At 46.2% G+C, this 16,967-nt stretch overlaps 1 protein-coding gene across 1 annotated transcript in view; it reads left to right on the top strand.

The window, feature by feature from the left end:
• The window catches only part of LRIG1 (leucine rich repeats and immunoglobulin like domains 1), a 661,002-nt gene that overhangs the window by 621,593 nt on the left and 22,442 nt on the right, over positions 1-16,967 (top strand). Inside the window, exons 14-15 of the mRNA XM_069643785.1 lie at positions 1,172-1,453; positions 2,938-3,375. Of these exons, the coding sequence (XP_069499886.1) occupies positions 1,172-1,453; positions 2,938-3,375 (720 nt within the window). The remainder of the gene's footprint in view (positions 1-1,171; positions 1,454-2,937; positions 3,376-16,967) is intronic.

The raw sequence follows: 16,967 nt of genomic DNA, 5'->3' as shown, positions 1-16,967 counted from the left end.
GAACCACCTTGCAAATGGGGTGAGGGGCATTATTTATCCCCTCAGCATATTGGAATGCTCTGAATGCTGTCAGTAACTACTGACATTGACTACATTCCAAAGATTCTGACTTCAAAAGCAGACCGGGAAACACCAGAAAGCATCTTCTTGCATTCACAGAACAGCTAAGCAATTTCCCAACACGTTTTTGTTCAAGACACCCGCTCACTTAGAGACTTTGTTTCACCGTGCCAGGAAACATCGAATGTAATATATTAACCAAAAGAGACTGTGGGTCACAACGTCTACTAAGGAGGTTTACAAAACCCACAGGGGACTCTAGTCCATCTTTTCTTTTGTTGCATCTAGGTGCAGGCGCATAAAAAATAACAGCACCTTATTGGGTAAACATTTTTTTGTAAATATACGTTTTTAATAAAGAAAAACATTTTAACCCAATAAGGTGCTGTTATTTTGTTTGTGCCTGCACCTAGGTTGAGTCGAAGTGTATAGGTCCACAAACTTCCAGTTTCCAACAAAAGAAAAGACGTTCTAGAGTCCTCCTGGAGTTTTGTTAACATCTGTAATGCACCAAAGTCTAAACTAAAACATTGAACACATCTTTTCCTTTTGAATAAGAACCATTCACTTTTACATTGCAGCCCAGTTCATGTTTATAATTAAACTGCTTACAGTATAGTAAAGTATTAAAATTTCACAAAATAAAAATCAGATTAAATTCACGAATACTTTATTTTACTCTCAACTGAATTAACTTTTTGAACTTCACCACCAAAACTTTCAAACGTATATAGCTGTTTTCCTACCATATGTACATTTCCTTACATAACGCAGAGCGGGTAACCAATGCTTGGAGCAATTACCCTTCTGCAATGTATGCCCTACAGCTTTGTCTCGGGCCATAACTTTGGGGTGAGAATGGGAATCGTTATGCCACGATAATGACGCCTCAGTTGGTCTACAAGGCTAATATATGAGGTGTGTTGGCTGTTGAGTGCCTCATTTGACTCTGAGATTGTACTAGCTTGCTAGTGTATGTGATTGGCTGCAAAGCTAATTCATTTGACTACTCTATGTAAAACTATAACATAATTTGATACACTTTGTTTATTACTGATATATTATAAATGTGGTTTATCTTAGCTGATCATATCGATTTTGTTGTTGATAGTGTTGCCTTCCTTCATCAAAACTCCACGTGATGTCACTGTCCGAACAACCTTCAAAGCACGGCTGGAGTGTGCAGCAGGAGGACACCCTACCCCAGAAATTGCCTGGCAAAAAGATGGAGGCACTGACTTTCCTGCTGCCCGAGATCGTCGTATGCATGTCATGCCTGAGGATGATGTCTTCTTCATCATGGATGTGAAGATTGAAGACATGGGAATTTACACATGCACAGCTCAGAACTCTGCTGGCTCAGTTTCTGCCAATGCCACCCTCACTGTGTTGGGTAGGATGAACATTTTGCTTTTCTGCAATTCAAGTGAGACCTTTCTTTTGTATAGATTGACCTGTTATCTTGTAGTGGGGACCTGCTCAACTGCCCCAGTTTTTTCTCCCAAACTAGAGTATATTGTTACAGTACATTACCACTCTGTAGACCTTAACATCCACACAGAACCCATCCTTTTCACGTACGTTCTTTTGTTTTGCCTTATCCCAAAGAAGAAAGTGTAGGCACAAATGTCTTGTTCTGCCATTTAGTTTCGATGTCAAACTAACTGCAGAACAGTCAATCATGGAAACAGTTTAGCTTTTTGACAGTGTGTTAAGGCAAAGGGTGGGGTGGCATTGCAGTCGAGTGAACATGAGGACTATCTGGTGGTGGAAGCTGCTGCTTCTTTACTTCACCTGCCCTGGGTTCTTCACTGATGACAAACAGGACTACTTCAGACCATGCTCCTTGTGTTCTAGAATGCTCTTCCATCCAAAGATCAGAGGGGCCAGCAATGGTTGGCGATTTTGCTCAAGCAGTGGCCTCCTTTGATTCCCACAGTTTTTGGTAGCGATATCTGCTGAAAGGTAATTTAGGGATGGTGTGGTGAAAAGGAAAGGCTTGGAGGAGCAAAGGTGTTGGTGGACTCAGAAAAGAAGATTTTTAAATGTTTAAAAGTTAAGGGGACTGAAGCTAGAACAACCTAGCCATGTTGCCCACTTCAACGTTTCATTTACTACAAAGGTGAAATGCCACTCTACTTTATCTTTAGTGTTTTTCCAAGTCTAACACCAATTTCAAATGGCCAGAGCGAAAAAGGTTTAATTTGATAAGACTGCTTGAGAAATCAAATTTCAGGAATCCTAACTAGCATAATCGGCTGTAATGATATAAACATGCCCACATTTCCCCCAGTAGACCAGGATAATGAAGCAATACATGGTGCTGTGATAAGGCTTTGTTTTAATACCAAGTAGTAGGATATGCAAAGAATATCAGTCTCAAAATGGCTTGAAAATAGCCCCACTTAACGTTAGCTATAGTGCAGGCTTTTACCCACTGTCTTGGCAAGTGCTAATGTCTCTTATCCTAAATGCGTATATAGTCCAAAATGGTATGACGTTCATTCATCACGCGTTTTCTTTTTCGATTAGTTTTTACCGAAAATCTTTTGCTGAAGAAACTCATCGAAAAATATGGGGTGGTGGGTAAGGGAATATAAGGGGTACGGAGGGTGGGAGGATAGGGAATAAATAAAAGGGGACAGGGTTTTTTCAGCCCAAAAATTGCAGAAAGAAACTCTGCGAAAAGGAAAATGGGGATGAATGAACATGGAACCGTCAAAATGTACTGCAAAATCCCCCTCCACCCCCTGCAGACCCCACTGCAGGGTTAAGTTGCCCTCCAAGTAGTACATTTGTCAATTTTGCCCCTTACAATCTAGATCCCTTTTTCGTATGAACTGCAGGGACTGATTATGTATTTGTTTTCTCTTTAAGATACACCCTATTTGCTTTACCCATTGGAAGATCGTATTGTCTCCAGTGGGGCAACAGTAGCACTACAGTGCAAAGCTGGTGGAAGTCCGCCACCCCGCATTACCTGGCTAAAAGATGACGAACCTGTGGTGGTCACAGAACGGCACCATTTTACTCCTGGTAATCAACTGCTGATAATTAGAAATGTGATTCTGGAAGATGAAGGGAAGTACACTTGTGAGATGTCGAACACGCTGGGTACCGAACGAGCTCACAGCCATATAACCATCTCAAAGGTAGCTGACTGTGTGCCTGAACAAAGCAGGATGGAAGGCACCATGACTGTTGGGATAATCACCATTGCTGTCGTGTGTAGTATTGTTCTGACTTCAATGGTCTGGGTCTGCATCATCTATCAGACGAGGAAAAAGAGGGAAGAGTACAGCGTTACCAACACAGGTAAGTCTTCCTTTTGTATTAATATAATATGGACTCATGCACACACTCGCATCCATATTCTGATCAGCAAACCTCTGTGGTGGCGATGTACACACTTCTATTAGCCCATTTTAGATATTTTACATCAGATACCGCCAATGATCTTTGTCTGAATGCCAGCAAGACAGAGATCCTCCTCATCGGCACACCTTCACCATCCTTTCCCCTCACTCTCTGGCTGGCTTCTCTTGGCCCTCTTCCTGCCCCCACCTGCGAGGCTAAGAACCTCAGAGTCATCTTTGACTCCACCCACCTCTCTGAGGTCTCTAAAAAGTCACATTTCCTACTGCACCTCCTCAGAGGTACTATGCCTGTCCTCTCCTTCCCCCAGAAGCTCATGGTATCCCAAGCTCTGGTTCTCTTTAGGTTGGTCTATTGTCTCCGCCCTCTGCAACTAATCCAGAACAGGACTGCAAGACTTGTCCTTGGCCTCAAGACCTGGGATTGTATCTCTAGCTCTGAAATCTCTCCATTGGCGCCCAGTGGATGCAAGGATTAAATCCAAAACCCTCTGCATTGTCCACAAGGCATTCTGGGGCCTGGTTCCAAAATCCCTTCAGCTATCCCTCCGCAAATACCTCGCCTCTCGACCTCAACTCCCTCAGGGTCAGTCGTTTAAAAAAAAAAACAAACAGCTGGGGGTAGATCTGTCTTCGGCTGGGGCCTCCCTCTGGAAGAGCTTCCCTGCCACTCTAAAACTTGAGGAGGACCATCTCCAGTTCTGGAGGCACCTCAAGACCTTCCTCTTTTTTCTTCTGCCTTCGCTCCCCCCTCCCCTGCTGATCTGTTTTTCCTTGGCACCGTGCACCTGGCCACCCTCTGTCCTCCAGGCCCAGGTACCTGCTCACCCTGCCACCCTCCCGCACTGCCTCCGGGCCACCCCTTGCACTGGAGTCTGTATCTGTACCCATACAGCCCCCCTCTTTCTTCCTGCACTTATCAGACCTACCCTGTCTGCTGCCTTAAACCTAACAGTTACAAATTGCTGGCTGCATTACCACTGTTTGTTGCCTTTATTATTTATGTATTGTTATTTATCTGTTTCTCCTCTGCTTCGCACTTTCCATTTCTCCCCCTTCCATGCACTTTTCCCCTCCCCCTCTCCCACGCACTTGCACGTTCTCGGTGTCACTGGGCCTAGTAAGATCGCTGTTTTGTTCTCCCCTGTTCCCCTCCCTTGCCTTGTCACGCTCTGAAACACTTGGGTTCGAACTCGATTGAAATAAAATATCAATATCAGATCATGCACATTGTTGAAACATGTTTTTATGTCTTGTAGTTTAAATATTCCTTATAACAGAATCTTTAGTATTCATTAAACGAATTAAAGATGTGTGTTGCAGCTATGTTACAATTTTAGTGTTCATTACAACGTGATGTCTAAGGGATAAAAGCTGAGAGCAGAATTCCACAATCAATGTGGTCCTGTTACTGTAAATAAAATAAAAGAATTCATAGACTTCAATGGGCGTAAACGTATTACACACCAGGCATGTAATAAATAGTTCTCTGACTTAGAATTGGCAAAAGCAAATCTTGCTTATTCCTGACTTCTGCATTACTCGCTCAGCTCTCCTCTAGTCCCCTCCTGGCACACAGCCACTGCAACACTGATATCTTTATAAGGTATTAATTGTATACTTTTGCTGTTGCAGTTGAAAGGGAAACCTTTTTGCATGAAGATGGCTGTTAATCATAGATTTTAATCTTGATTGTGAACTTTGGTAGGTAGCTATGTAAAGGAATGTAATGGGCCATGGTAGGGGCAATCTGGAAATGTAGGCATATTAGTTTGCAGCTTTAGGTGTATTAATTTTTTGCCATTTTGGCCTGTACCTCCAGTGCTTAGTTCCTTATTTTTTCATTCACAAATTGTTTCTTTTGTGTTTTCCATCTTTGCCTTGACATTTAATGGATTTCTCCTCTGCTAGAGTCGAATTAAATTGAATTTGAATGGATTGCATTCTCCCGCAGATTTCTCATCAGATATCCTGCTCGGAAACTTTTTCGACAGGGGGAGTAGAACAACTCAACATGGACTCAACCCTGCCACTCCTCGATTCTTGGTGTGATATCGGCTGTATATATATTGCGTCACTATGCCCACAAACCTCAGTTCCTATTTTCTGCATGCTCAGCACTGCTTTATGGAACGTTTGTGTGAGAAACTTTCATTCAAAGTTCGTCTATGTTGGGACCCTAATGTTTTCGTGTTCAAACGTGACCATGACTGCCACTCGAAAATGTTCATCACAAACCCGCATGGCATCTGCGTGTGGTGTCTGGAGAAAGACCATGAAGTCGAGGAGTGCAGCTACATTCAACAAATTTACCCGAAGTCCCTTAGGGAGCAATCAGTGAAATAGGGGCTCAGGCGGCCTCCATCGAAGTCCCCAGCGTGTTAGATCGTCTGGCCCCATTGTTGGGAAAGATTTCCATTTATGGGTAATTGTCCCTCCAGTTGTGAACCCTGCAACATTTTGCTTTTGTCGGACCATCCTAGCCTGACTTTTACCAGTGGATCCCAGCCTTCTTCTGCACTCCGCTGGGCTTGTACTCCACTTGTAAGGGGAAACTGACCTGCCCTTCAGACTGAGTACTGGGAAACTTTGTTTCCCTTCGTCTTTCACTTTGTTGCCATTTCCTGGCATCATTTTATCAGTGCACAATGTACCTTCGAGTACAGTGCGCTAGTGTCTTTTTCATTTGTAAGGCCCTAGACACCCTCAACAGATTTTTAGTGAATGTACAAGTGTGTATAGGACAGAGCTGGTGGCAGCAGTTACTTTTAAAGCATGTTTTACTCTTTTCAATGGTCCAAACTGTGTTTAGCGCGTTTGGCCCAGGACAGTGGCCAGTGCCTAAAGTGACCATGCCACAAGGTCCTTTTGTTCTGTCCTTTGGTCATTTTGTCCCTTTGCCTTCCCCAGGTCGAGCAGATCCTGGAAATCCCTTATTTGGTCATGTAGATCCCCGTGCAAACCAAAGCTTTTGCCGGCTTCTGCATGTCTTGTGTGCGTGTGCCCAGCATGTGGGCTGGAGCCGTATAGTTCCAATACACATCCTGGGTGCCAGGATGTCTGGTGTGCTGGGATGACTGGGACCATGTGGTCCATGATTGGTCCACGTCTGACAGTTAGATTTGAGCAGATCTATTGGTTTGTCTTGGTTTTGGCGTGATGGAGATTCTAGATAAGAGAAGGTACTCTAAACCTATTCCAGGTCGATCTTCTGAGTACACACCAAACTTAGTAAAGGAGCCAAGTATCCTGAACCGAAGAAGCAGATCTGTGGAACCGCTGGTGAACCGCTGGAAGGTTTGGCACCCTGACCCTGCTGCTGTCCCGTCGGACCCCCTGTTTCTCATCGTTGGAGTAGTGGGACTAACTACTCTCGGCACCTCCTGCTTAACCTGCAAACAAGCCTCTTCGGAAGTGTTCCTGGACTGCCCAGTAAACTGACCAGCTCATATGGGACCTTTGCCTTACAATCCCCGCTATCTTGAGTTTTGACTTGAGACTTTGGGAACCAAAAGCTCTTCGTAGAAGGCACACTCCCGCCGAATTTCATACACCTAGCATTCCTAGGTCCGGAATTAAGCATCTACCTAAACCCGAGCATATGCGGTACCAGTGTCACCCCGCTGTGATGACAAGCTTCGTGGGTGCTTTGCTGCTGTGCCCCCCCTCTGCCCTAAGATGAGCTAGTGGAACTGGCCCGATCCCTTCCCCAGAAGCAGAGAAAATGCCACTGTCCCGCCACAGACTGAGGTCCTGGAACACAGCCCCTGAAAGCCAGAGAGACTTGCAACTGCTCGACTTGAACCTACACGCGAACTGGACTTGACTGGTGAAGTTTGGTCTGGAGTACGTCGAGGGTCGATGAGTACTTGCAACACTTACCGGTGGCCCGTGGCGCATCCATAGACCTTTAAGCACGAGTGTCCCCCAAGGTACATTCTCCTTTGTTAGGGCAGCCTGTGCTACCTTCCTATTTCCCGATTCCTGGAAATCATTGAAGAGTGGAACTTTATTCTTCATCATCTCACCCACCATGCTGAGCCACTACAGCCCCTTGAAGAGACCCGTTTTGTCCTTAAGCGCACAATCGAGTGCCCCTGCGCTGAACGTACTTTTGCGCACAAAGCTCCACACTTCGTAGGGATTGGACTGCCTATTAGTTAGGGTTTGAGTTGTTGGACTGCCCAAAGTATATTTGCACTGTATGACCCCTTTTCGTTTCAGGTTGTGGATCCCTACTTGTTGAATATATCTTTAGATTAATAGTTACTTTATATGTGTTTCCTAGTATAGTGTTGAGTTAGTATTGTTAATATTGCTGTGGTTTCATTAGTTAAAAGGCCTTTAATAAATGTATATGTATTTTTGATATATACACCGGACTGAGAGTAATGTGTGGCGTCACTTACTATGTGTGGTCATTGTGGACTTTCGATCACCCTCACCCTTCCCGAGACCTAGTCTTGACCGCCATCAAAGCTACCTTGATTGGTCTGGCTTGGCAGGAAGGTTACCCTGTTTCAAGAAACTAGGCTGGCCTTCTGAACCTCTGCCCACCCAGAGTTCAGAAATCCATCTTAACAAATTGTTGTACAGTGGTGGGATAGGATCGAGGTTACCCAGTGTTGCACAGTGGTAAAGGCACCCAGATTACACTTACCCAGGATACAGTGACCTTAGTAGAAATGTAAGTGTAAAGGCTAACAACCTTAGAGCATGGAAGAAATAACTAACCTAACTTTGAATGCTTCCAAATAAGGCTTATCCACTCAAGGTACCAAAGGTGAAATGATCCCAAGGATCATGGATTAGTAAGAGGATCAATTTGATGCCATTACCTCAGGTGAGAGTGCAGAAAGTGGTGGGGCTGCTTTCACTGATAGCTCTAGAGCCGTCACTGCCCTCATCCATGGGGTCCATGATGAAAGGGATGATGAAGAGTCCCTAGTTTTGACTGTTGGCACTGAGGCTGAGGCCATGCTTGAATTCAAGACGCAAGAGCTGCTGTTTAAGCAGAAGGAGCCTGAGTTCAACATGGCACAGCTGAGAGTTGAGCAAGCAGAAACACAAAAGGACAGGGATCACCATTTGGAATTGGCCAAGATTCAGGCTACAAATGTCTGCTCAAAGGGATCTGGAAATGAGTCTGGGTCCTCCTCTCATTCACTGGTTCCTAAAGATCTGCTCAGTATGTATGATGAAAAGAATGACATAATGCACTGATTAAGTGCATTTTAGTATGCATGTGAAGTACAAGAGGTTGTGGATGCTGCCAAGATTGCATGGTTGCTCAGTCGACTACCCCATTCTGGCTGCAGTGCCTTTCTGGAAATGTCAAAGGCTCACAGAAAAGACTTTGTGAGATTGAAGCAAACTCTTATCTTCAAGTTTGGGAAGACTCCTGCTCAATACTTGAAGAGATTTAGAGAGTACAAAAAGAAAGATGATAACACGTGTGTGTCCTATGTTACGGATTCTTTGAAAAAACATGACTGGCTGGGTTGAAGGCTATAAGGTCACCACCTTTGAGGGTATGATGTGAATCCATGCCAGACCCATGCTGGAGAACAACAGTTACAGGTAAGTAACTTGTTCGTTTTGTCAGGCTTGAACATATTTTAGTATCTTGTTCCCCTGAGCTTAAGCAGCACTTGGCTGATTCTAAGAAGATGGATTGTAAGAAGCTTGCCTTTGCAGCATATTTGTGGGTCTCACACAGTGTCCCATGAGGACAAGACGACTCCTGGTAAGCAGGAGGATGGGAGAAAGAACAAAGATAAGGAGGGTGGGGGAATCTGATAAAACTTCCTCCCAAAAGAGCCACAAAAATAAAAAACCAGGGTAAGTCCCAAGAGAATGTGCAGGATAGTGGGCAGACAGAACTCTGGTTACAGTAGGCCTCCCTATGTCCCAAGACCCAGTGGATCTTGTGTGGCTTGTGGAGCAAGTGACAGTGTGAAGGGGGACCCCAGATGTAAGGTCAAATCCTTGGGTGGTCTGGTCTTCCCCTCCCATGAGGAGGAAGAGATCACAGGGGCATCCTTCTCAGACTCCTTCCCCAGTGGGATAGAATCTGAGGTAGTCCTTGTTTCCCTGGGTTCCTGGGAGCCTAAAGTCTCAGAGGCGTATGCTAGCATTCCAGATAATACCAAGCACTACTTTAAAGACAGGATAGGGTGGCCAGCAGAACTGTGGTAGATTCCACTTTGGTAAACCCAGAGGAGCTTGCCAGAGCTCCCCTAATTCCCACCAAGTTAGATGATGGTCCCCTTCTGAAGTTCCCAGTAATGCCTGTAAATCTTACTATCAATTGTACAATGGTCAGGATTCCAGTGAGCATACAGAGGCACGTCCCAGGTAAGGTCCTGCTGGGAAATGATATCAGAGACTTGGGTCGTGTGGGTGACACAGCAGAGAGACCATGCACAAGGTCACAAACAAGGGCTGCCTTAGCCAAGACCAAGCCCACGCCAAAGGAGAAACCCAAGGCTAAAGGAGTCCAAGACACCGAGGTAGAGGTAGTTGGCCAAACACCTGAACCTGACAAGGAAGAGGTGTTGCCTGAAATTCTCAATCCACATGACCATCCTGAACTCCAAAGTTTATTGGTTGAAGGTGGTCCTGATAGTGTGGAGTTTAGTAAGGGCCAACGTGAGGGCCCATTTTAGGAAGGCCTAAGTACACAGGCCCGTCCCAGCTTGAGGGTGAACCTCCTGGGAAGCATAGGATCTATTGGGAAGGTGGGCCCCTGTACTGTGAGCCCACAGAGTCTACAAAAGGAGTCCATAGGAGGTTGGTGGTTCCCCTTCATGTAAGACCCTTTCTCTTGCAGCTGGCACATGAAGTAACCCCCCCCCCCCTTGCTGGTCACCGTGGCATCAAGAGAACCAAGCAAAGTTTAGCCATGCACTTCTACTGGCCCAAGATGGGGGTCCAGGTAGAAAGTCACTGCAGGAGCTGTGCCACCTTCAAGTTATCTGGAAAAAGTGGCACTACAATCCAGGCTCCATTGGTACCACTCCCAGTTGTGGGGATACAATTTGAGAGGGTTGGGGTTGTCATTGTTATGATATGACATTTATAACACGCCTATACACAAGTGTTTCAAGTGGTCCCCTTGACCCTCAGACATCCTCGGGCAATAGATTTATCCTGGTGCTAATCGACCATGCCGCAAGTTATCATGAGGCCATCCCATTAAAGACAGTAATTGCCAAGTCAGTTCCTAAAGCTTTGCTTGGCATAGTCACTAGGGTTGGCTTCCCTGAGGAAGTTGTGTCTGAGAGGGGCAGCAACATTTTGTCCAAGTATATGCAAGCCATGTGGAAGGAGTGTGGGGTCACTTATAGGTTTTCCTCAACATACCACCCACAAGCCAATGGCTTAGTTGAGAGGTTCAATTGAACCCTCAAAGGTATGATTGGGGCTCTGCAAGAGCCACAGAGGAGAAAATGGGATCTCCTTCCATTCTTACTTTTTTGCCTACATAGAGGTACCTCAAGAGAGGGTGGGCTTCAGCCCCTTTGAGCTTCTTTGGTCACCCTTTTAGGGGACCCTTGGCTATAATTGAGGGGTGGGAGATGCCTTCTCCATCACTATCAATGAAGTGGAATATGTGCTAGGATTGAGGAAGAGAACAGCCCGCCTGGTGGCTCAGGCCACTGATAGGTTGAAGGCTGGGCAAGCTCTGGTGAAACACTGGTATGACCAGAATGCTTCCCTTGTGAACTTAACACCAGGCCAGCAAATCCTGATCATGAACCCTATAAGGCCTAGAGCTTTACTGGATACATAGTCAGGGCCTTACTCAGTAGTGGTGCCACTGGGTGAGGTAAACTATATATTTGGTGGACCTTGGAAGGGCTGGACAGGCTCCAAAAGTGCTCCATGTGAATAGGCTGAAGGCTTTCATCCCTAGGGTGAAATTGCTGCACTGCTCTTGACTTCAGATATAGAAGAGGAGGAATCAAACTCTTCCTGACCTGTTCCAAGGCAGTCCTTCAGATGGCGACATTGAGGGTGTTAAAGTGGCCCCTCACATGACTTCTGTTCAACAGGACGAGAAGTTTGAAGAGGCAATTCTCCCCCTTGTTTTCCCTTGCTCCTGGTTTGACACCTTGGTGCAAGCATGACATTGACACAGGATATGGTGTACCTACTAAATGTAGGGGATACAGGATGTCCGATAAGGTGAGATCCTACATCAAGACAGAGGTCAACAATATGTTGGATCTTGGGGTAATTGAGGTCTCCAGTAGTTATTGGTCCAGTCCTGTAGTTCTGATACCAAAGGCAGGTACCTCTGAGGTTCTGTGTGGAATACAGGGCTTTGAATGCCGTCACCAAGACAGATGCACACTCCTTTCCTAGAACTGATGAGCTGGTGGATACCTTGGGTGCCTCCAGTACCTCAGCATATTTGACCTCACTACAGGGTATTGGCAAATAGCCCTAGCAGAACATACCAAGGAGAAGACCACATTCTCAACTCCAGAAGGTCTTTACCAGTTCAGGGTAATGCCATTTGGATTGAAGAATGCACCTGCCACTTTTCAGAGGCAGCTCCTTATGTTCACCCTAATGCTCAGTTCAGAAGGACTGTCAAAAGGGTTATCGAGGCCTTGGGTCAGAGTACCCCAGCTAACCCCTGTCTGCTTAAGATTTGACCAACGCCTAGATAAGGGCCTGCAAATGGAATGAGCATTGCCATTTGATATGGCTATCTCAGACCCCATTTCCTCACACTGTGGCAAAGGCCATGTTCCATGCCAGCTGGGGGTGCAGAACTCGCCACAAAATATAAGCCAGCTACGAGGGTGGGGTGGTGTCTACCCTTTCTGTCATCTCGCCCCACGCCACAGGGACAAGTGGTACAAGCCACTACAGTGAGCTCTATAAAGGTCACGTTTATCTCCAATCACCCTACAGACCGCGAATCCAAGAAAACTGATACCTGGGCCAAAAAAGATCTTTGCTTTAGGAAACCTGGCCTGAAGGTGGTCCATGCGTTATGCGCATTTGCTAAATATTCCCACAGACTGTAAAGAATTGTGCGGAAGCCCATCCCGGCAGGTGAAATGCAGGATGGGTTCATATGAGTCATTGCCAAGCGCTGCAGTTGGGCCTGGACGCTGCGGATTGCATAGGCTGTGCATTGGAGACATCCACAGTACTAAGGAGGTCGGCCTACCTCCACGGTTCTGGATTCTCACTGAATGTCCAGGCTTTTGATAGTGCGTACCTGTTCAGCCCGAAGGCCAATGAGTCCTTGGAGAAATTAAAGGTCTACCTGTGCAGCAACCAACAAAGCAATCTTTAGGCTTCTCCTCTAGGGGCAGATGCTGCAGACAGTATATTCTGTTTGGAAAGAGGGCACAGCTCCCGCAAGCCAGGCAGAGCGGTTTCTCCTGGACGGGGCAGTGGGGCCTTTATGGGACAGCAGACGTGGCAGTGACGGTGGCACCCACGAAGGCGCTTTTAGTTCTCTCCACATGTTTCTCCGATTGGAGAGAGAATCTCTGAGCACAGGGACAGGTAGCAAGATATAACCTCTGATGCCTGGGCCTTGCAGCTCATCGAATGGGGGTACTGTCTACCATTCTTACGAAAACCACCTGCCAGACCATCCCGGGACACGATTGCCAGACTGAGAGCCCTGTTATTGAAGGATGCCGTAGAAGAGGTGCCACCCGAGCAGAGGGGTTTGGGCTGGCACTCGTTATTTTCTGGTACCCAAGAAAGGACAACGACTCTGTCCCGTGCTTGAACAAGTTCCTGAAGAAAGACAAGTTCAAGTTGGTGACTTTAAGATAAATTCTCCACGCTCTACAACTTCAGGACAAAATGGTGGCTTCCAAATCTTTGAAAATAAGAACTTGGATCCTCATTTTGAAGCAAATTTTCCATAGGAACTTTAAAAAAAAGAATGCCAGTATCTTTTTTATTATGGTCAACATTGGTAAAGGATTACATTTTTGAGTGAACTTCCCCTTTAATAGGGAATAGAACCTGGGGTCTTCCACATGGGAGGTATCAGTTCTACCACTGTGCTATTTCAGTTGTGCTGCTATTCAGTGCTGATGGAGGTTGAATTCCTTTTCCTCTCTCTCCATGCTGGCAGCAAGTCTCACTGCATGGTGCCAGCTTGATCAATCGCTCCTCTCCCTTCACCACCACAGGGTTTCACAAATAGGTTACCTGTGTGAGTCGAGGAAAACACTTGATTCACCACAGTACTGTTGCGGTTCCTGTTCATGTGTACAGGTTGCTTTGCCAGCAATATCGGACAGCTATGTAAGATGTTTTAACCTGATGACATCCACTTTGGGGTAATTTTCCACCCACCCCAAACCAGGCACGCACATTTTTTATTTATTGAATTGAATTCTTTTTATGAACCTGGGACCCTCAATTTAACAGTAATGATTCGCTACAGCTCGCCTCCCATTTCGGGACAAGAAAAGCACAGAAGTTCTATTTATGTATAAAATGATATTCATGTAATCATTTTAAACATAAATTATGTATCTATGAAATTCCAACTTTAATTGAGAATAATCAGTACACTGGTCGCATCACTTTTTTATGCCACGTTTGCTTGAATAGATTTTTGTAAACACACAATCACCATATGTTTATTTATACTGAGCACACATGCAACATGGATTGAAAAATTAATGAGGGTCCAGGATAAAGCTTTCATTTGTATGAACTTCCCAGCCTGTCTAAACTCCTCTACTTCCCCTTTGGCGCTTAGTTCATGGTCCTCTGTGAAGGAGACCATCTAGCTCATATTCTTAAAATTCCTTCATAGACTCCTCTTTTTCGGGGTCTAGATGTTGGCTCTGAAGCAGTGGATACCTACCTCAATAACTACAATGCCTAATGAATTAGAGTAGGTCTTTTTTGCTGCATGGTTGAAGAAGGTATGTGGCTATCCTTGTAACATAGCTGCAGTAGAAAAATCAAACAATAGTTGGTAGAACACGTCCACTCCCACCAGCCATACCTAGGAGATTGTCTAGGTGACTAAAAAGTCACAGGGGCAGAGAGAAGGGGGATACTAGATATCCCTTTGGCACTCCACATAGTCTGGGAGATTGGCACACACCACATTATCAGGTTTTTTTTAATTACTGTAGTTACTCTAGGTTAGGGGACCCTAAGGGTCCCCAGCAACACTGCCCTTATGGAGCTGTGTGCTCCAATAGTAAAATACAGATGCCTTTCAAGAGTTATGGAGGAAAATGGACTCCATAGGATAGGTACAAATACAAAGAATAGAGTTCCAAAAGACAGAGCCTATAAGAATGGATGAGTGGAAAAAGGCTCCACTCATTCAGGATTTCAGAAAAAGGTCCAGAAATACAGCAAAAAGTGCTGGGGGTCTCACTAGGAGAGGGAATGATGCATAAACATGATACATCTCCCTAACAACCACTATATGTGCAGGGGATTGCATATAAAGCGCTCAGAATGTTCTTGAAACTGGAATCACAAGTTCAAGGACGACAGCCTGTCTATTATGAATACAAGCTGTATTAGGCCAGCATGTACTGCTCCAATCTAGAGAGAATGCAACCTTTACTAATGACCTAAGCACTAACTACTTCAAAGACAATTCGACATCAAGAACTGTGATGACTGAGGGGGCGCTAAAGAGCCCGACCAAGATGGCCATGAGCCCGTGAGATCTCTGTACTACGAATAAATCTAGCCAAGATCCTGCTGTTTAACTGACCCAAGGCTATGCTGTGAACTAGCTTCAAGCGGACTAAAGGTACCTGGCATACTCTGCCGAAATCCGGTGTCTCCAGAGCCCTGTCTCAGGGAGATTCAGGCGAAGGAAATAAAGCCGCGTGACTGGAGCAAGGCTGCAAGGGAACAAAGCATGTTGTAAAGACTGGGGTGCTGGAGAAGCCAGGCCGGAAGGGAACCCAGAGTGTATCTCCTGGCCGGGACAGTTGCTGACAGGTTAGAGTGATGTGGCGGAGTAAAAGGTTCCGAAGGTACACCCTGCGTGACTACCAGCAGATCAGGAGACCCAGCGAGGAACGGCGGTGAGTGGAGAACCGCCCGTAAGGGCAGAAGAGCGCGGCACAGACCGCAGTGGGGCCAAGGCAGAGCGCAGTGACAACACGCTGCGTAACCAGCCTTTCCCTTGCCGCTCCAGCCTCCGGAGGAGTAGCGCAACCTCGGGAGCTGGCATAGAGGCCAGCTGGAACTGCTCCCGACCAGGGTGCAGATGAGTGGGGGCTCTCGGTATAACATGGTAAGCTTGAGAAAAGACCTGAGTGCCCGTAACTGGGTACATTAAGGTAGCAGTGGGATTGAAGGACCACCTCTGGTGGTGCCACAGACTGGGAGGTAGCCCAGAAGAGCAACAAAATGGGCTGATCTCCTTGAGGCGGGGAGACCGGCACTAGACTTCGGAGAGAGAGCTCCTCCGACACACAGCTGGATACAAATCAGCCCTTGCATGCGCACCCAACCTGCAGAACGTGTCATTATGTGGGGCACCAGGGCTGAGAGCTGCAAATAGCACCAGATCAGATAACTGCACGGGGGGCAGATTGAAAGGAGGCACTTACCCACCCCAGAAAGCATGTGGTCGCACAACAAAGCAGAGATCCTCCATGAGCAGACCACACAACAGGGTTTTTGGCCACTGGGCACCATCGGTGACGACATTTCAAGGCCCTGACAGAGCCAGAAGAGCACCTACCTTGCATAAAAGTGCCGGGAGGACTAGAAACACCTTACCCTGGGCCAGTGAAACAAAGTGGCCCTGACCCCAGCCTGAGCCTCGTGCAAGGAAAGGACCGGAGGGGGCTGTCTATACTTCTGCTCTCTATTTGGTAGAGGAGAGGCACAGAGGACCCCAGCCAAGATTCTCTATTGTGGTAGCAATGGACGAGCAATCAAGGCCTAGCTTCTCAGGAGGTGATGCGGGCTGGTTCTTAAGTACAGTGTAGTCCCCAAGCACCCACAAAGGAATGTCCGCACACTGTATCGGTTAAAACAGTCTTTATATAATTAATATTCAAGGTTATGTACAATATCACGATAACTCACTTTGTACTCTGTTATCTATAATGGCAAATATACAGTTCTACTTGGTACCACAATTACTATTAGATCTCTTTAAAGTGCATCAATTGTACGGTTAAAGGGCACACAAATCAAGTCGTAAAGGAAACCAACAATAGAGGTAAGAGGAAAGCAGTTGGTGAGAACAATTGGCAGAATACTGGTCACTACCGTTAAAAACAGTTCTGTGTGGAGATCCTCCCCCCAACCTGGGCAACTTGTAGAATAAAGATCTAACACAAACCCAGTCCATATATTGGTCACAAGCGACTTCCCAATAGTTCTGCGACCCCAAAGTACCTGGTGTTGTAGCGTTCCTAGTCGGGGAATCGACGGCCCTTCTTGAGTGATTTCCCTTTAAGGCAGGAGTCACGGGTCGTCGAACGTCCAACGGAGAACAGGGTGAGCTACGACGGTGAAGTGGCAGCTTCGTTCCTAGCTGTG

Source organism: Ambystoma mexicanum, chromosome 2p (assembly GCF_040938575.1).
Source record: "Ambystoma mexicanum isolate Mex_15411 chromosome 2p, UKY_AmexF1_1, whole genome shotgun sequence".
In the NCBI taxonomy this organism is placed as follows: domain Eukaryota; kingdom Metazoa; phylum Chordata; class Amphibia; order Caudata; family Ambystomatidae; genus Ambystoma; species Ambystoma mexicanum.
This window is presented reverse-complemented; position numbering and strand designations above follow the sequence as displayed.